At 36.9% G+C, this 21,652-nt stretch overlaps 1 protein-coding gene across 1 annotated transcript in view; it reads left to right on the top strand.

Annotated features, from left to right (window-relative positions):
• LOC112163154 (cytochrome P450 26B1) overlaps nucleotides 1–21,194 on the top strand; it is a 50,239-nt gene extending 29,045 nt beyond the window's left edge. The window contains exon 11 of the mRNA XM_024299381.2: nucleotides 20,689–21,194. Coding sequence (XP_024155149.1) covers nucleotides 20,689–20,706 — 18 coding nt within the window. The 3' untranslated portion in view covers nucleotides 20,707–21,194. The remainder of the gene's footprint in view (nucleotides 1–20,688) is intronic.
• Nucleotides 21,195–21,652: the final 458 nt, after the last annotated feature.

Below are 21,652 nucleotides of genomic sequence, written 5' to 3'. Positions count from 1 at the left end.
AATTTCAAAGGTTCCTTACTTTTGTTTTTAAGCATTTCACCTTTTAACAATTGATCAGTTCATCTATTAATGCAAGAAAAGTGTTAAGCATCTTCATTATTCATATGAAAATCATTAAGGTTTGCTTTGTTATGGCCACCTCAGAGAGCAACTCCATAATCTCTATAAAACTATTTTCTTCTGTCATAATTGAATGAGTATAAATAAGCTACAGCATCTCCCAATCTTCTATTCAGATATGTTTATAGTTTCTAAGTTCTCTCAAATGGAGACTCTTGAATGACTATTGTTGTCAGCGAGTGTAATGATTTATCTGTTCTTGTTTTTATAATATTTTTGAAATTTACTAAACTAAAACTTTTTCCAAAATGACTGACACCATAGTCTTGCAACATTTAAAAAGAAGGAAAAAGTCCTTGAATGTCAAATTTGGAACATTGCACAACTCCCTGTGTAGTTCTTTAGCCCTCTATATAAAACTGAAAGTTGTACATATATTTCCCATGAAAACACATATCATACACATGCTTACTTTTATTTATTTGTTTATGTTTGTATGAATTTTAATCATTTTAATAACATTACAGCACCCTTTTCCCCACTTTTTATTTAATATTCTGGGCATATGTTGGTCACAGCTTGCAAGATTTTAAAGCAAGGCCTCTCAGTTACTGATCTATTAGATTAGAAATATCTACACACTGTTCATCTGAATTTCAGTAGTGGGAACACTTTTTTTTTTTGTTTCTAACATACTTGTTTAAAATGATAATTGTATTATTCGCTCCTTAGGGCAAACTGGATTATAAGGCGCACTGTCAATATTTTTGTTTTCCACCTTTTGCATTTTCTGCAAGAGTGAATCAGCTTTCACAATCCACACATGGTTTAGTTTTACGCCGGATGCTCTTTCTGACAAAACCTTGTATTTTATCTAAGACGCAGGGTTAATGAATGGTCCATGTTTGAATTTGTGTTATATTTTAAGCACATCGAAATGTAAGGCGCAGCCAAAACTGTCAGAGATAAGTCAGTCTGTCAGACTTTATTAACTGCGTTCACAGTAACTTGTTTGTAACATGCAGCACATTAGCCACGATGGAAGCATTAGCCGCAGTAGCGTATTGAGAACGCGAGTAATTCCCAATCTTGTTTGGAACTTGTAAAACAACCGAACCAATACTGCTAAAACAAAAATTAAAGTGACTACACCAACTCCTAAAATTGTTGGTAATACGTAAAAAAACACAGCCAGACACTGCTACACGTTAGCAGCGTTAGCGCATTCACAATAACACCCAACCAAACATTTTAATACTGCTGTGTACCTCTAAAATCGCATCCACATCATTAAGCACAAGTTTTAATCCATAAGGCTGTTCGACTTATAGCTGCACTGTCATTTTTAGAAAAAAAAATGAAGGCCTTTTAGAGTGGAAAATACAATAAGTCTGCTTTTTTCTGCATTTAATGGTTTGTTTTATTACTAAAGCAATAAACATTTATCTTTTAAAAACTGTATATATTGAATTCACTTGAAGTGAACGTTTTATAATATGTGAGTTGTTTTATTGAAATAAGCTGCTGTTCTCTGTCCTGCCTTACAACATGACACACACATGCAGAAGCAAAGCTCATCTTGCTTGTGCAGTTCCTCACATCCTTACACAGGATTATCACACACATTCTGGAAGGAATTGTGTTCTGTGGTTCTTAAGAGCAAACTGGTATGAGTCACTGCACTCCCTACGCTTGTCTGTTAGCCGAAGCTGCTGAAAGCAACAGTTTGCGACAGGCAAAAGTGACTCACAATAAATCTTGTCCTGCATTAGGACACACTGTCTATTTCGTTCTTTCTTACTTACAACATTGCATTTTTTTGTCGTCAAAGCAGTATAACCAGGAAAGACTTTGGTCATCACACAGAAATACAAATTACTTTCTTTATTTTGATTTAAAAATGTAATTTAAACTGAAGAGTAATATGACCTAAATTGTGTTGTGTGAATTAATATAGGATTATCTTTGACCGGCAGACGGACATACGTATTTTATTAAACCCTGTTATTTCTCAAATACTTCATCTTCACATATTAAAGCAGAATGACCTACAACAGTGAAATTCAAACAAATACCAAATTAAATCCTTATAAGCATGTGCTGTAAATGCTTTTTTTATTCAGTACGTTACAGGAAGGACAATGAACACAGCTAAAACGCTTTTAACTTGAAAGTACTTTATGTTGCCCCAGGAAACATCTGGAACACACTGATTTATAAAACTATAAATCAATAATAAAAAAGAGAGTGGATTTGGTATCGCGGGGGGATTTTCCACTCGGGATTGTGAGGAGAGGGATACCATGACAGTCACTCAAACACAGGAGGCAGAACAGCATGTCCAGATGGCAGAACAAAGCCTGAGGTCAGCTTTATTGAGTAAAGCTAATTACCACACAACTGTTCTCTCTGTCCACTCGCAGTGGACTGCTGCCTGTAATAATGTATACAACAGGAAGTAAAGAAAGGTTAAGCTATTAACCTCCCCCAAAACAACAGAAAAACACATACTGAAGCCCAGACACCACAAAACACAAAGCTAATTCACACATTTGTCTGGCATTAGCAATAAAAAGTATCTGAAGAATTGCAAACAATAAAGTTGAAACAAAACATTCTCATTGAATCAGATCTTCCTGAAAAGTTCCTATTCAGATTTCCTTTGAAGGGTTAAGATTACCTTCCAGAGATCTGTACACCAATGCAGGACTTCAACCAACAATGCTTTTATTGCCGAGTCCCCAGACAGAAGCCATTCTTCTCTAAAGGGGACGTGAAACTCCTCTGGGAGCCACCTGACAGACCATGAGACACAAAATCTGATAAGACGCAACAAGGACCGGCTTATCTGGCCATTATTCCCAACTTTGGGAATGTGGAAGTTGTCAGTTCCAGCTGGGACAAATAGAGAGGAAATAGAGCAATTGAGCAAAAAAGTTTAAATTTTAAAGCTTCCTGTTGTCTTACTTTAAACAATCCTTTTGCAGAAGCTCAAGCAGTCAAATGCAATGAAGATCATGCTGGTTTTTTTTTAGATCCAACATGACTAAACTGTCATTCTTCAAGAACAATTGTGCTTCTTTTTTAATTTTCTTTTGTATAACTTGTTTAACCAAAGACTAATGAGACAAATGAAGCTCATATTTAAGTTTGTATTGGGACAACTGGAAGTCAACTTGTCAGCCCAACCATCTTATCCTGAAATGACCTCACAAAACCCCCAAGTTTAGCAAACATTAAAAAAGTAAACATGTTTGTCTGAATGTGCATTAAAAATGCATCTTATGGCTAAAAAATTGGCAATCTAAAGACCATACACCCAAGTAGGGGCTATTTTGATTGTAAATACCTGGTGAACTGAACCTGGCTCTTGTAACATTTTTATCAAACCAGTCTCAAACAGTGGGTCACATTTTATATAACTCTTTACGTGAGTGTCACTGAGCCCTATTTAATTGTCTCTTTCTTGTGTTCCAGCACTCCACCATAAGCGTGGTTTATTACAACTAAAGATAAGATTTCTTCATGTGTAAAGTGCTTCAGTAACAGAGTGATGGACAGCTAGTTGATTCCACTGTAACCTCTGCTTTAATTGATCAGCTTTATGAAAATATTTCAAAACAAGAAAGTTATGGGTTCAGAGGAGCAATTTTCAGAAACTGCATCATCTGATACTAATACTGAATCAACCAGAAAGTGTAATCTTTGCTTCCAGAAACTGTTGATTTGCATTTAAGTCTATTCCCCTCTTTTTTTAGTTGTTGCAAAGCCAACACGTGCCAAAACTTAAAGGCACACTGAGCAACAAACACAGTCCATTGTTTTTGAATTACACTTTCAAACTTGGCCTCCTTCCTTGCTTACACAACAAAGGATGTGGGGAAGCAGTGGTATTTACCAGAGCCTGAAAGGTTTTAGCAAAAACAAGCTGCACTTAGGGAAAAGTCAAAGACGACTTGTAGCAATAGGGGCGTTGTGCCACATCTCAAAGACCAGCATGCAAAAGCACAAGCAGAAATGAGGCTGGAGGACATTTCTCACCAAGGTTGACACTACCAAACCTTCCTTCCTGACAAAGAATTTGTTATTTTAGACATTATTTCAGGTTAAAAAAAATGTAGGCAAAAAAATAGATCAAAATGACTAAAAACAAAAAAATAGAAAGTGTTGATTGACACCACGCTATATGAGCCTAGAGCTGCCAGGCAAGAGATCTAGAGGAAGACCACAGAGATGTTTTCTGGATGCAGTGAAGGAAGACATGAAGGTAGCTGGTGTTAGAGTGGAGGATGCACAGGACAGGGTTAGATGGAGGAAGCTGATTCGCTGCGGAGACTCCGCAGAAAAGCCGAGGGGGGAAGGAGAAGATGACTGAACAGCTTACTTCAGTGTGAGGATTGAGTACCTTACTAAAGTTTGGTTTTTCAGTTGCGTTCTTTGCTTTAGTTGTGTTCCATTTGTTGTTTTTCCTTGTCAGTCCCACCAGGTTTAGGTTTCCAGCTGTCTTGATTTGTATGATGATCCTTGGTGTATGGAAGTGTCTGCTCTCAGTTCTTCTTTGTTAGGTCACCTGCTTTGTCAGCTTTTTGTTTCGTTATGGCTTTTGACATGTCAAATTTAATTATAAGTCTAATTTTCCATCACCAAACCAGGTGTTTTGGATGTTTCAACACCATTTCCTGACACCGTGTCATGGGTGGTGGTGGTGGCGAAGGACCCAAACGCAGGAGACAGGACATGATGGCAGAAACTCAAAGATTTACTTGGATAAACTCAAACATGGCAAAACCAGGAGACCACAAACCAGTAACATGACAGAACAGAACAGATGACCTGACAATGCAAAACTGAAGACCAGACACTTAAATAGGCTGAGGACAATTAACTAAATGAAAACAGCTGTGGGTGATTTGACCAGAACATGGTGAGACTAACAGGGAAAACAGAACATGACAAAACTGACGCACTGGATCATGACACACCGTGCATCAATATATGATCAGAATCCATTGACAACAAAGCAAACAGCCGCATCCTTGCAGAAAATCAACTCAAATTTGTCTTTAACCTTGTCTTTTAAAATGCTATAATTTCAAACTTTTTTCATCTATCCAAATTTTTTCCCTCTCTCTTTCTTTAATGGTGCAGTCATTAATTTTAGCATCACACAGCAACACTTGACCTGTGTTCAAAAGCCGAGCCAATGTTTTGTCTCCGGTGATTTTTGCTCAGGACCAAGAAGAGGAGGCAGTGTGGGAGTGGAGCAGAACAAACACAAACACATCAGTTCATGTTACATTTTGAGTCGCTGATTAAATTGATTAGGTTTAGCCTTATTCTTTAGGATGCAGGGTTAACCAAGCTGAATGCTTGATGTATTTACTGTAGGGAGTTTTTTCCTCTGCTACAAATGAAATGACTCAATAAATCAACTTAACTGAAAGGTGAAGTAGATGAAGACGCTTGTTTTTACTTTTTTTCTGCTGCAGATGGTACGCCTCCGTCTAAATAAAATAAGCGTCACAAAATTAACTCTGGCCAAAAACAAAGAGTAAGGTGACACATATTCCTTACGCAAGCAGTAGAAACTTGGAAAAAAGTGCTTAGCTATTAAAGTAAGCAGAACAAATGTGTAAAAGTATATTTTACTTCTTCAAATCGTGTTTATTTACTCATCATCTTTTCTCTGCCCACTTTTTTTATAGTCACAACTGATATCTTCCCACAGTTTTGTTAAAGTGGACATGGAACAAGAAATTCTGAAAGTTTTTATAGATTTAATTAAATCATATGACATGAGGTTTGTTTAAAATTATGGTATTGCTAATCTTAATCAAAGAAAATGTCTAAATACTGTGAGCATGACAGTTTAAGTTTTCCTCCTGACCATCTGTTTGTTATGTGATGAAATTCAGTTTAAACAATTTGAGTTTAAACATTTAAACAATTAATCTAACTGTAAACTCAGGCACAGACTTTCTCCTGTCCATCAAGGTGTTCCTAAAGGTTCCATACTTGTGAAACTGGGGTGCAATTTCAATAAGGACAATCCACCCCATTTCCATGTGTGCTTGGTTCTTACATCACTCTACACACCATCATCAATTAGATTTTCACTTTGAACCAATGGCTAAATAGCCCACTTTTTTCAGCCAATCATATGTTTGCCTTTAAGTTAATGGATGGTTTTCTCTTTCCATTATGGACAGTTTGGTGGTCCTCCTCCACCTTGTTCTCACTTAGAATGATTCGCTGGCATAGGCTCTGGTTATTCATCTACGGTCCGAGCTTATCCCACGCAGGCTGGACGTCATCAGCCCACATCTCAACTGCCAAAGACTATGAAATTAATTCATGCATATTTTTCTATGTCACAAATAAACCTTCACTTGAATTCCTGAGATCTATCCATAATGAAATGTTAAGTATATAACTCTTCTACGTGCTTTATTCATTTATTTTTTTTTTTTTAGTAATTCTATTGGTAAATAAATAAGCATTTTTCTGATGACATTAACAAGCTCTATGAATCTGATGAATCAAAACAGTTTATAAAACTACACATTTCCATTAAAAAAATACGAAAGCTTGAATCGTTTTAATAGCCTATTTCTTTTGCAAAAGAAAAAAAAATAAAAATAAAATAAAAAACAAGGCTTTCCAAAATCTTTTATTCAAAACATTGGACTCCTAACTGGTATGTCCAAGACGGATTATCTTGTGTGGTTTTAATCTTTCAGTAGTGACTCCCTTCATAATTATTATTTTTTTCCTTTAAAGCCCTCTAAGATCTGGAAGTTGACAGTGTTTTATATCCTATTGCAGTCTTGAACCTTATTGTCCATAAAAAAGCTAATTTCAAAATGTGTTTTTCTGTCTAAAACATTTTTTAGTTGAGCAAGACATTTGATATTTCACCAATACTATATATTTTTAACAGCTATGTTAACATTTATTATTCTAACAGTCTCTGCCTTTTTCTCATTGGTTGTTTTGGTTTTTTAATTCTTCTTTTTAAAAAGTGATAAATAGGTTGTAACAAAGTGTAATACTGGAGCCAATCAGCTGCAGTGTTGAGGTTTTCAAGGCACTAAAAAAGGAACTTAGAGGGGTAGTCTTGAACATGGGAATCAAGTAATACTCCATCCTTATTCTCATTATGTTCTGCTTATTTGGTATTCCAGAACACTGTGAAAGGCATCTCCTGTTGTAAGCTACACATGCTCAGATAGGGAGACAACAATAGGGAGCCTGTTAATTTTCCAGCTTTAGCCGAGCTCACGCTTATAGAATTAAAAGGTCAGAGCACTAGTTTTTTTCTCATTGCAATGATTCCTAGCTAATAGAATTTGCCTCATTATTTTTTGCTCATGAATGCTCATTATGATGCAGTGTTAGCATTTATATTTGCTTAAAATACACAACTTTTTTTTTTTTTACTGTTATTCAGACTAGGTGTAAAGTATTCTTTCCCTCTGCCAAACCAATAAGAATAGAACCTCATAATAAACCTCATAGTGAATAACATCCCTGATGAGCATTCATCACAGAGGCAATGGAAAGTATACAAACAGTCACATTTTGCAGTCCTGCATGCTACAGCAAGTTTACCATGGACACAGACAGAGATTTATATGCAGACGCATTCCATTATATTCATTTCCGGAGAAGATAAGCTGCAGCGAATCCAACCTTACAAAGCCACACTCATTCTGGCAAAGTGAATAATTGCAGGAGGTGGAAAATGATCACATAACATATTAACCCTGAAGTGCTTGCAGTGTTTTTAAATCATTGATGATTTTGCCTGTAATGTAAACAACCAAACATGTTCCTTCAGGAAAAACAATGGATGAAGGGTACCTTTTTTTCACATCATGCTACGTTAACACAGGCATGGGCCAAGAACGGAGGAAACAGTGTTGGTTAAATTACTTTTAAAGAGTAATTGATTACTTAACTTTAGTTACTGAGTGAAATTGTAATTAAATTACTTTACTTATTCCCCAATTTAAGAAGTAATTAATTGTTTGTTAGTTTACTTTTTTTCTACTCGCATACTAATTCTCAAGGGAATTAAGCTGGCTTAAACACAACACTTGTAAAATACACAAAATCCGTTTTTTGTTGTTGTTGGTTTTTTTTAGCAACACCTCATTAATTTCCCCACATGAACATGAGACACACTGAACATTGTAAAGTAGCCGACATGGTGTGTAGACAGGTTGCTCGTGAACATAGGGCAGTCGAAAGCAATTCATTTCCAGGACATAACTTCCAATTAACTGACATCTTTTTTCCTTTGTTTTCAAAAGATTGGAAATAAATTGAATATCTCCAGTTACCAAATGCCCCTAAGAACTCATCCAAATCCATATTTCTGCTCTCTTCATCTTACTTTTACCAATCTCCAACTTTGCATTAGCACGCATGAGTTAGCAACTGTTTTTTGTTTTGTTTCATGTAACCAAGAGTGAATACCAAAGCCAAGTGTTTAGCACAGACATAAAATGAGCTAAACACTGCAGTCCTGTTCCCAGAATCCACCACGATCATCATCTGTCAATCGTAAAGCCGCACACCCTCATTAAGTGAAAATAAACAGTTTTTTTTTTTTAAATCTACTAACTTAGAAAAAACTTCACTCCCTTCAGAGTTGTCATGAATAAAATTTGCAGCCATCGATGAAATAAAATGTTTAAGCAGCACCAGACATTATAGGAGGGCTGAAAATGATCATTTTTGACGTGGGAGTCAATGGCAAAATGCTTGCTCTAAGCATAGGCCTCTCTGGTCAGTTGTGGTAATACAATATTTTGTTACTTCCTGGTTGGCCTCACCTCCTGCCTGCTAGAGTTACCGCTTGGTGTTCACACAAATGAATTTGTTTTATTAGTCACCTTTGGTTTCACTGCATAAAAATGTGATCAATGAATAGTAGGGAGATTAAATTAATTACCAAAAGTGGTGGTAAACATGCATTCATCATATTGTGTTCACTTTAGAGAGGCAGGGAAAGGCATCTTCATGTTTTTGTTTTTTTTACTGTTTTCTAGTGCACGTCCTCCACCTACAGCTGGAAGAATCTTAGTGTGAAATGTCAAAGAGGTGCAAATCTCGCTAATGTTGTTCCAGGCTTTTTCTTTCACAGCTCTACTGCAATATGCGAAAGACTTGGTCATATATTTGCGGCCGGTCACAAACCATATTCATAAATTTGTCCTCCACGAGCAGATTATTTTCAAACTCTTGGGACTTCTGTTAATTGAAAAGGACGCCATTACTACCAAATCCAAATCTCTGATTGGTCAAAGCTCAACTGGTTTAACTTTCAACGCATATTTTGGATGTAGAGCCTTAAAACTGACTTAAAAATTTCATAGTGCTGCATGAACGCAAGAGTTTTGAACACAGAAGCCCAAATCGCGCATATATATACATTTATTGACTTTATAATGAAAGTGGATTCTTAAATAAACACACATTGCCAAAGCGGGAGAAAACTTAGCTTCACAGATCAGGAAGTAGTTTTTGTTTGTTTGTTTTTGCAGTTTTCCTCAAATATGCCAGAGTTAGTTGTAGAAAAGATGTTCATTTTGTATAATATGAAAAACTTGATTCCCCCATTAAACCTCAAATATAATTTGGCATTTCCAAGCTTCCCTGCCACCAGATCTTAATGCTAATCTGTGATGGACTCAAGGCATGATAAATATTTTGTAAGAGGAGGCATTTCCTCTCCCTATTTGTCTTAATCAGACAATGCTGTCATCTTTGAAAAATAAACTCAGACATTCGGTGACTGTAATTGGTTCTGTCCTCCAAACAAACGAGCATCCTGCATCTAAGAGCTCATGTTCCCGGAATATGCACTCGGATAGTGACCCCCTAACCACAGGGCAGGTATATGGAAAGCGTCCTACAGCAAAGGACATGGGCAGATTGGCCTCCAGCTATAGCAGACAATCAGTGTCCATGACAAAGTCAAAGTGGATAATGCAGTGTGCTTTAAAAGAGCAAAAAAATCACATTATATCAGTCACAATGCAATGAGATTAGCAGAGAGGTCCGGTAAATGTGGCTCAACCCCTCACATCTGAAATGTTATGCTATATGGCAGTCTGCTAGGACATTGAATGGTTTAAAGAAAGAGCGCAGCTTCCAGATTACAACAATGAAATCAAAGGGGTATTTTCTAACATTTTCAGGCTCTTTGAACTTGTGACTTTAGGGAGCATGCTTAGTTAGTTCCACTTGTCTTAAAATTTTCTAAAAATAAATGTTTGGATTTATTTATTGTACAGCTAAGATTTGCCTGTTATTTGCTAGGTTTGCTTACTAATGACTACCAGATTTGATGGCACATTGTTTTGTTCAGTACAGATTCAAAATCCAGGATTGAGTTTTACAACAACTTTGCACCAATAGTCACCTAACACTAACTGTGTTGTTGGTACATCAACTTAATATTGTTTGTCACTTTGGGAAATCATATAAATTAGGTTTTCTTTAAACTGGTTATGAGCTCTCAAACTGCATCTATACTCCTCTTTTTTAAACTTAATTAGAGTCATAGTTTCTATTCATGTCTTGTCCTGGAAAGCCGGATGCTGCATGACACAATCCTCCTCCTCCAAAAAAAAAAAAAAAAAACTAAATGGTTTTTATGTAACGAAAAATGAAAATCATTCAAATTTGTTGTCATAGAGAAAAGAAATTAAACATTTTAAAAATGTGACCTCTGAAGGAAAGCAGCAAATCTTATTTTCTCTTTGCCATATTCTTGTGGAGCTGTTACTGTACTGTTTCTTGTGTTTGGCCTTGTTTTTTTTTTTTGTCTTTTGTTATTGTAATGTGTTATGAGCTGCTTTCCTGCTCCAAGCATTTGGATCTTCTGTTGTGACCAACCCTAATCGTGGACATTTGAGACCATTTCCAAACACATTCTACAGTGGAAAAAACATTCACAAGATTATTTTTTTTAAATTTCTTGACTTCCCTTGAGTAGAATTGTACTGCCAGCTCATTTCAAGGTCAAGAATTGCATTTCTTTGAGAAATAGTAAATGTCAAATTCAATGTAATGATAAAATATAATGATACCCCACTCAAGTATCAGTTAAAATAAACTATTAGATTCACTACAGAACGGGTCTTTGATAGAATCAAATTAGGAATAAATTGTAAGTCATTGTGCATCGGCATAGAGTATATTACAGACATGCCAGAAGACATTAAAACAAAGGTCAAAGCTTTAACTGGACTTGAGAATAATCTAATCAGGAATCCACAACAGAAAAGTTCATCTGGAGAACAAGAAACAGTTTAACTAATGAAAAAAAAAACTTGCTATATATAGAGGAAGTCGAAAATTGTAGATATTCTGATGGACTACAGTGAAAAAACAATCAAACATGATTTATTTAGAGGTCATTCATGTGTTCATCCGTGACCTCCTGCTGCATCTCGCTTCTTGCTGCATCACACCAGAAGAAGATGGACTAGTGATACTTTATGAGTCTAACAGCACACAAGGCATTTTCAAGGCTCTTTTATTTGTCAAATTCTGACTTGGCCCTTTTTCTCTATTTCATGAACTTCTTCTAGTAAATATTGTGATAAAACTCACAAACATGCACTAAGAATAAAGAAAATAGGACAAACAAAGGAAAATGTAACCACAAAAATGTAAAAATAGAAAAACTATCTATAAATGGCTGAATTGCAAATACAAATAAACAAAACTTTGCAAATGTCTAAAAGATGCAAATAGAGGAAATTTTGCAAACACATACAAATAGTCCACGTATTGTTTACAGGTGTGGCATGTGGAAATACCGTGACAGCAGTGCTTATTTTTGCTGCAAAACATTTGAACGTCTGGCCGCAGTTTGCTTTGATTTGAGTAAATTCTGTTTGTTTCTGGAATGTCGGCTTGGATGCAGGCATTACTGTACGGCCTCTGACTATGAACGACCTCTCTAAATATATTTGTTTTGATCTGCGGTGACTCAAGCTGTAGGTGAATGTGCTCTGCACACTGTTGTGGGCTCTGAAACATTGATTCGAAAAATCAAAAATAAAACACTTGCATCAGAGTCATGACTGTTCAGCTTTCGCCTCCGTCTTTTGCTATTTTTAACCACTTCATGGATTGAACATTGGAATCGGCTTTCAGCTAGTTCCATTTTTACTTATTCTTTTGTCATTTTGCTGAACTGACAAAGATTTTACGTCTGACAAAAATATTGTGGAATATCAATAACAAAAACAATTCTAATACTCCTAATAGGGCTTAATATACAAAAAATGAAGTATTTCTCAGAAGATAACAGCATTCAAAGGTTATGACAAATCTGAATTTGCTTGTCACACTTCGTACATTAAATTGTTACATGTGCCAAGTCTGGAGCTCATTTTTCACTTCTGGAAAAGATGTTGAACAACAGCCAAAAGCAATTTGAAAATTTCCACAAAAACATTTCCATTTACTAATGAGCAACCACAGTTTGAAAAAACTCAAATGTGAACTTTTTGGACTCATTTGGTTGATGATCTAACTGTGTCCTCCCACGGAAACAGGTAGTGAGATGCCAAAAACCATTCTTAGGTGAGGAAAATGAGGGAAGATCTGAAAGGAAATGCGTAAGACATCTTTTCTGGTTGAGGTGTTTCATTGAGTGCATGCAGAGAAGGTGTGCTACAGATCAACCCCAACTACATATTTTTACAATGAGTTGGATGCCAAGTTAAGTGAGAACTTGTCAAATGTTACAACACGCAGTATGATTCAGTTGTGTTGCACAGACAGATTGTGATAAGGCTCTGAAGAAGGAGTTTCAGTTTGTGCTTCCAGCAGTGGGTACAATTGGGCAATTGACTCACTGCATACACACTGACTGGGAGGAAATCCAATCACTGCAATGTGACCGTGTCACATTAGCAAAAACCCTGCGCTTCCTCTCAGTCCTCCCGTGTTCACCTCCTGTCTTTCATGGCCTTCTGGGTGGAAGAACGGAACAAGATTAGCACTGTTTGTGTGTTTTTTGTATTTTACATGTCTTTTGGCCAAGAGAGAGAAAAAAAGACTCTGAACTTCCTGCTTGAAGCTAGTTTGAAAGAAATAAGAAAATTGAAACCCTCTCAGTTCATCAAGAGCCCACTAGGAAAGCTTATTATAAAAGTAAGTATAAAAAGCTGGCCTCAAATCACCTGGATTGGGTTGTTCCAGACCAAAGAGTTTATTTTCATCCATCAATTAAAATACTAAACCAGTCTTTTTAGACAATTACAAAAACTTTGGTTTTTGAAACAATAAAAATACAGGAAAATGTGTACTCAGTACAGACCTAAAGAATATCTGTACCCTCTTACCCTGGGCTCCCACGGCAAACATTGCGGCTCCGATGCGACTGCCAGAGTCTTTGTAACTTAAAAAGTGCGAGAGCAAACACCACTGTCCGTGTGGCCTCACCGGTGCTTCGAATTTGCTCCGTTGGGTTCAAATTCTCACTGGACGCCAGAGCTAAATCACAGAACTCTATGTGAAGTTGGGGCTATTAACCTAAATCATAATAAAAGGTGGGTTATCGTGTTAACCTATGTGAGTTTGGAGTTTTGCGAGGTGGCTGCAGCAATCCCATAGCCAATGGGAGTCATCTGCCGTAGCTAGATCACTCCCCCGTCACATTGGAGCCGTGACGTTTGCTGTAGGAGCCTGGGGTTAAAAAAAGTTTTAGAAACCAAACTGGCACAGGTTTTCTTTTCTAAATTTGGACAACCCTGACATTATGCCAACACTGCCTTTGGCAACACACGTTCAAGCTGCCACTCTAATAAAAAGTTTACGAAAACATGCGTGCAACTTCCGCGTTTAACTCTAACATTCACGCATCGCTACGTACGTTTTTTTTTTTTTTTTTACCATTTTCAGGCTCTTTGTACAAAACGTGTGGGCATTGAATCAGGTCAAACTTTGACCATTCAGGGGCTTGGATTTGGTAGTGATGTATGGATTTGGTTAAACTGGTGAAAAGATAAACCAAGGCCACTCTCCTGACTTTAATGTAATCCATATCCACCATTTCGATGATGCTAGCATTGAACCAAACCGTTTTTCATTTAATCACGTTTTTCATTCCCAAATTACGAGATCTGCCCCACTTCAACATTTGGCGCCAAGCTTCTTGCACAACTGTGACGGACATGCGCTAGTAAACAGTAGAAAAAGAAGAGGAAGCCCCTCCCTGCTTGTCCATTGTGAACACCATTGGCTAAACCAGGGGTGTTAGAATCCAGGCTTCGAGACCCAATGTTCAACATGTTTTCCAAACAACCTGCCATTGAAGATATTTATTGACATTTGATCCAGGTAATCGACAGCAGATAAGGCAGGATTTCTGGAAAACCAGCAAGAGGCCAGCCCTCGAGATTGACACCCCTGGGCTATACGCTGCCAGTGTGTTCGTAGCTCGATAGCATTTTTCAATGTTTTCTTTTTCTTTTTTGAGTATGAGTTGGGACAGAAACCAAGCCCCTGGATGCCCAGGGTTCAGTGCAAAGCCCATCATGCTCAGATGCCACACCTGATAAAAGGCCCAACACCTCCTGGGTACCCTCCACCATTCCCTTCAGAGGTGGTCACCTCGAAGACAGAAGCCAGAAAGGAAGACAAACCAGGACCGCCCAGAATCCAGAAAAACTAAAGCAGAGACATGAAACTAAACCCCAGGGTAAAAAAAATCACACACACACACACAAAAAAAGCACAACCTCAAGGAAGTGATCCAGCCAGGACACAACTACCACCCTCTCACCAGTTGAAGGCCTGTACTCCAAAGAACTGGGTGTAGAAAAGAATATCACTACTGATAGTCCTCCCTGTGCAGTGTGTGTACTAAAAGTGCAATTAAAATCTAGTCGGAGGCAATTTGAATGACCCATGCTGTTTGTGGATTAAGCCATTACTTTAATAAAAGGACATTACAGCTTCAGATAATTTTCAATTCAATTCAATTTTATTTATATAGCCCAATATCACAAAAAAAATTGCCTCATTGGGCATTACTGTCGATAACTGTACAGAAGCTGAAGGTAGGTCATAACATAAAAACAATAGCTGATTTCTAAACTAAACAGACTAAATAAAACTGGTTATCCCTGCCCTTAGACGCTCCTTCACTGTAAGGAAAAAAACTTGATTCAGGAAAAAAAAGGAAACCTTATAGGGATGCCCACATGAAGGAGAAATCCTCTCCCAAGATGGACTGGCGATTTACCAGGACCATTAAAGAGGAATTAGCTTGTCTAACTCTTCAACTACAAATTTAAATAGAGTTCAGCCAGATAGAGCTGGGGATGGGTGGGGTCGAGGTCCACAGCCAAGACGAACCAGAGGCGCAGTCCATGGCCAAGAACAGGAGCAGAGACGATCCAACAGGAATCACTACCACTCTGAGATGCGAGATGATGAGTCATAGGCGTTGTCCATAACCAAGACCAGGAGCACAGGTGATCCACCTGGAATCCTGAAATCTCTCCCACTCCCCTGGAGTGGAGTGAGAAAGGACAACAAGTGAACCGCACTGCACCAAACAGAAGCACAGAGAACAAAATATTTTAAATAATATAAAATAGAATGTTTCAGCATTTTGAATAATTATTGTGCAACTCTGAAAGAATACATGAGTGAAGACAATTTTACTCTAGCACAAGGATATCAAACTCAATCTCACAGGGGGCCAAAACAGACTTAGGTCGCGGGCCAAACAGGATAAACATTTATTGAACACACTAAAGATACATTTTTTAAACTTTAAAAATGTAACTTTTTAACATTACTATGAATAACAACAGGCAGGAATATTCTTCCAAAATAAATCAACTTAAACCTTCAATAACTTTCAATATTTTACTCTCAATGAAATGATATTTTGTCAAAATTTATACAAGTTAGAAATAAGCTCAAGATAACATTGGGGCAATAATAAAAAAAAAAAAAAATGATCTGGAGGGTAGGATGTAATTACCCTGAGGCTAACACATCACTCCTTTTGTGTGAATTAAAAAAAAAAACGTAATAATTAAAAACAAATAAAAAAACTCAAAAGTTTGACATAATCAAACTTGCCTGACGCAGCCCCTGTTGATGCTAGGTGGAGGGGCCAGGAGGAAGGGGGTGTGCTGTGGTCACTGCTTCTTTAAAACTTTATTGATAAAAAAGCAGTAAAACAAGCCCTCAGGGATAGCTTTAAGGTCAAAAAAGGAAGGAAGAGGACGAGAAAACTGACTCAAAGCAGAGTTTTGTCTCTTTTGTTTACAGGTTTTTGCTTGGAATTTCACCCCCGCCATTTTGGTAAAAAATATTATTGTAATAACTCATAATAATTTAACTGGCAGTGTTGTTTTTTTTTGTTTGTTTTGTTTTTTTTCTCTCTGTGAACCCTTAACAACCTTAAACACTGGAGATGCCAGTCAAAAATCTACCAATTAGTGCGAATCCCGTTTTGCCTAGTGCGCCATGCAATCCTGGGCTGGGGCTGGTTACCTGATCTCATAAGTGCACTATAACTGCTTTTCTCAAACACGATCTTAAGGACACATTTCTTGGAATTCTTTACTTCTATCCCTTCTGCGACAAATCAAATCATATGACTATGACTCAGAGATGATGAACAGATTGAAATGTGTTATTGCAGTATAAAAAAAACGTGTGAAAACAGCATGTAAAGTATGCAGGGAAGTGGGTCCTGAAGACCAGGATTGGGACTTGCTGTTTTATAAAGTGAATAAAATGAATGAACACTAAGTCCCAAAGAAACAAAGGATTCAGCATGGGTCTATTTCCTGTCGGTAATCCGTGTGTCTGTCCTGCCACGTTTGAAAACAAACACAAGTGAAGCTTCCATCATGACAGCTTTGACCTTTGGATTATCCCTTACACAATCTTTAAATCAAACATTTTCTAGCAGGGCATGAACAAAATACTAGTAAAAAATGTATTCAAAAATGGAAACAAAGAGTTGTTAATAATTGACACCAGGGAGCTTCCACTTGTACTCATTCGTAGTTGTTCTGGAATTACACCTCAAGCTGTAGAGCATGTGACCCCGGAATAAACATGTTTGGACCACACACGCGTAGCTTTGAATGTGATCTCATTATTTCATCACGTGCTGTTTTGTCTATTCAAAACATGTGCAATGATTTGACTGAATTTAAGTGTGTGTGTGAGTAAAATATGCTAATGGTGGAAAACGTCACTGTTCTTTCACGTTTCTTTCACTTTTGTTTGGCACAGCCATCCGCAAAAACTACTTTCTGCATTTCTGAAGCTACAGACACACTAGGCATGTGACAGGTGTTCAAGAATGTGCTAAACGCGGGTTCTTGAACGTGGTTTCAGTCCACGATGTTCACACTGGACAAGCAGGAATGGGAATATTTTTTACTTTTTAGTAGCGCCTGCCTGTCACCTATATTTGGAAGAGGTTTGGTGCAAAAGGAAGAAAACCTGTGAATCTTATTCCAGTATATGAAAGATCATCTCCTCTATTTTCCAACAAGGGGCGGAGCTAGAATATTTTAACTTTTGTTCTATCCTGGACATGTTTACATTAAAAGTGGGGTCATCTGGACAACATTTCACACTCAACCTCTACAAGAAAAAGGGATATACAACCTGTTTTTTACACTAAATATCTTTGTCTCATAAGGGATTTATCTCTTTAAGGTAATGTTCTTTTGTTTTTTTTTGTTTTCAAGCTACTATTTTCAATAAGTCAGCTTAAAAACTAACACAAAATTAATCAAATGATTGTCAAAATGCTTGCAAGAAATATTAAACATATGGGGACGTTGGTCCAGTTTATCTGAAATATATCTGAAGGTTAACCGTCACCTTCCACCCTTTGGGCTCAGTGGACTAAGCAAGAGCCAGACACAACTGGAGTCGACACAGACCTGTGTGTGTTTGCATAAGCTGCTTTGAAATTAGGATAAGCACTTGGTGAGCAGTTTGACAAATTACACATTAACCGTCACCGTCTCCACAAAAACAGCACTGAACCCACAACACACTCACTTCAAAATGAGCTCAACTCATTTCTAAGCATTTTCAGTAACAGGAAAAGACACAGGCCAAAAAAAACAATACTTATTTTTTCAAGAAAGTTGGTCAGATATCAGAGGTTTTGACTTTTCTTAGAAATAAAAATCATTTCTACAAACTCACTAGTTTGACCAACATCAAAGGCCCAAGTGGTAAAAACCAACAGACTTTTTAGTAAAGAGGCAGAAAAAAATTGTAATTTGTGAAAAAAAAATAGTGGAAAGCACACTCATCTCTGTAAAACACGTCAGTCTGAGAAAAAAAAAGAAAGATCAGATTCATGCTGAGTAACAGCCCCCGCCCGCCCTGACACAGCGCCCACTTCCGCTGCTGAACTCACCAAGCCTCAAACACTGCCCCAAACTTATCTCTGTTAATATTTTCCTCTCTCATGCCTGTCTTTTAATTTTTACCCAGGTGATACTCTTTTAGTTTTCACTGTTTTTTTTTTCTCTTTCTTTTACTTTAAACTTTGGAAATGACATCAACTCATTCATGAAAATGCAGCAGCACCCAGTCAAGGCTTAAACCACTGGATTATAAGATTAAAGGAGGGGACAGATTTACTGTGTACACAGCCCAGACACACACAAACAAGCCTGTGTGTGCGCTTTATTTTAGATTGGTATTTAAACTGTTTGGCCATGAGAAATGTAGGCCTTCTCCATTTTAACTTACCAAACAGTTGTTGGTCATTTAATGGTAGTAGTTAAAATTAAATGACTTTAAAATATAGCAAACATTTTTGAAGCAAAGCAATAGTTTAGGATTTGTGTAAAAAAATAAAACACCCCAATCTCTCCAGACAGGTCATGAAAGATTAACATGATAATTTCCCATTTAAAATAAGTTACAAAGAGCCTGCTTGTTCATATAAATCCTGCTTGTTGCTTTTGCGTTTATATTTTAAAATTCTTAAAAAAAATAGTGGATCTATTTTGTTTTAGATCTGTGCAAAACTCAGAAAAAAACCTTTGTATCAAAAATGTCTCCAAGTCCACACAATGTTAGACATGTCTAAAAGTGACTAATTATTACTCATGTAGCTGAGTAATTAGTGTAATCATTGCACTGCAATGTGCACATCAGAGTAATATTTCAAAATGTTCATTTAGCAAGGTATTTCTGAATTTATAGACATTATCTTATTTTGAACAAAAAAAATCCTAAAAGTTGTTTAGTAGTTAGTTGTTTAGTAGCTATGTATGTTTTATTAAGGTAATCGGTGAAAATTAGAACCAGGAATCGATTAAAAAAAATTAACAAATTAAATGCAAACCTGTCAGAAAGAAACTTGTGATCAATAAGGATTATTGGCAATTTTTTTTCCTCCCAGAAAAAAACTGTTCTTCATCATCTGGACAAAAACAATCAGTAAGAGAGGATTCTTTTTTCTGAACTGATGCTTTATTTTAATCTATCATGACGAGCAGCATTTATATCGCTTTTCTTTCCCATGTCAGTCGAGGCTCAGTGGAATGTTGTCATTGTAACATGACACAATAGTCCGCTTTTTTTGCAATCTAAACCAAAAATAAAAATAGCTAGAATAAAGTACTAAGTACTGATTGAATATTTATTTATTTTGTAAGAGACCATGGGTGGGTTCATGCCGACAAATTGTCTTAACGCATGCTGTGGAAGTCTGACCTGTCTGAGGCAAAGTGAAGGACTGTTTCTTTGTGATGTGTAATTAATATGCGTTAATAAATACTAAAATGTTAAAAATTTAAATTTAACTGTGTGTCTTAATGCGTTAATGTTCACACCCCTAGAGAAATAACAAGCTAAATAACTTTCATTGGTCAATTAAATTCATCATATACATGATATATCATTAAATATACTAGTAATACAACCAAATGTACATGTGTATAGTATACATAGAATAGCCAGGTTATTATTACTGTTATTATTACAACTGTCTTATATATAATTTTTCTGCTTCAATTATAGATACTTCTACTGCATTTTAATAGCATTTTGCTTTTTCTTTTTTTTGCAACCTTATGAATGCAGGCTATATTCTTGAGGCTCTTGAATGTTTTTAAAAGATGTATTTACCTCATTTTTCTGTGGTATTTGCTGGTGTTGCATTCTGGAATCCAGTGTCTTTGAAAACTTAGATAATAATTTTGTATTATAGATATGTGCTTGAGGCAAAATGCAGATCCATGATTTATCTGTAGTTTATGTGTGTTGATAAATATTATTTATCAGGTCAAAACTTTTTTTTTGTTCTGGAATATAATCTAAAAACTGCCATAAAATCTGTACCAAAGTAGACTAAACCGTGCTATCTTGAACATATCAGATTAACTTTAACTCCACAGTCACTCTGTTAAACTCACAATTTACCATCTTTTCTATGTGAGCGTTAATAAATAAGTGAGGCTGTTCCAGTTTGTTATTTTGCTTAGTTTTTAAAGGATGAGAAAAGGCCAAAAACCGAAGTGGGAATCAAATGTTTTCTTCTTTCTCTCCTCCTCATCCACCGTATTGACGGATGACGGCATGCAGACGAGGGATGTGATGTGAGGAGATGAATGGATGGACGCGAGAGAGCAGAGGGAGGAACGGATGACATCACAGCGGAGCCCATTTCCGGCCAATCCCCTCAACAACCCCCTCCCTGCCTCTTTCCTCCACCCTCTCACACCTCTCTGTTGTTGCTACGGCAGCAGCAGCAGCACCATCCTATCTCTTTGAAGCTTTGTTTATAGGGTTGGTAGTAGTACTGTGTAGTGTTCGTCTATGTTGACAGGGTACACTTGAGGCTTCAGTCCAGCATGAGAGAACACAGGTTGTTCTTTCAGCCATCAGTCTTCATTCTTCCTCTTTATCATCTGTCTGTCACCATCTTCTCTTCCATCACTGTTTCAGAGCTTCATGCGAGCAGTCGCTCTTTTAGCGCATTACATTTTCACCAGTTTTCATAGGAATTAATGTAGCAGGGTTTGTATTTGTGCTCTAGAAACAAAATGTAAATAAGAAGTATTTTTAAAATTAAAATTAAAGGATGTTTTTGGTTATTTTTAAGGATCTCAAACACATGATTCCATTGTGTAAATGTTGTTTTTATGAGATGCAGTGTTCCAAACATGAATACTCAGACAGTAGACACATTTAGAAACCTTAAAACAAAATATTAGTTAGTAAAATTAACAACAAAGCAATACAAAATTTAAATATTCATTGAAAACTTGACAAATATAACTTGAACCCATATTGAAATTCAAACACCAAGCAACCCTTTTTCCCCCTTGCTGCTGTCTGTGTTTTGAGTGTTGGCCTGGTTTGCTTTCAATCTGTTTTCGTCTGAATTTTTTTTTTCTGACATCTGCTGCCAGGCTGCTCTCTTTCCCTCCGTAACCATGGAAATGAGATCAACATGCAAATACCTGAGCATACTCTAAGGCTTGTGTGATAGGAGAATGCAAATGACATCCGCTTGCAGGATTACACACCCACGCACACACATGCA

This window comes from Oryzias melastigma, linkage group LG12 (genome assembly GCF_002922805.2).
Source record: "Oryzias melastigma strain HK-1 linkage group LG12, ASM292280v2, whole genome shotgun sequence".
NCBI classification, from domain to species: Eukaryota; Metazoa; Chordata; class Actinopteri; order Beloniformes; family Adrianichthyidae; genus Oryzias; species Oryzias melastigma.
The sequence above is the reverse complement of the archived record's forward strand: the minus strand, read 5'-3'. Positions and strand labels throughout refer to the sequence as shown.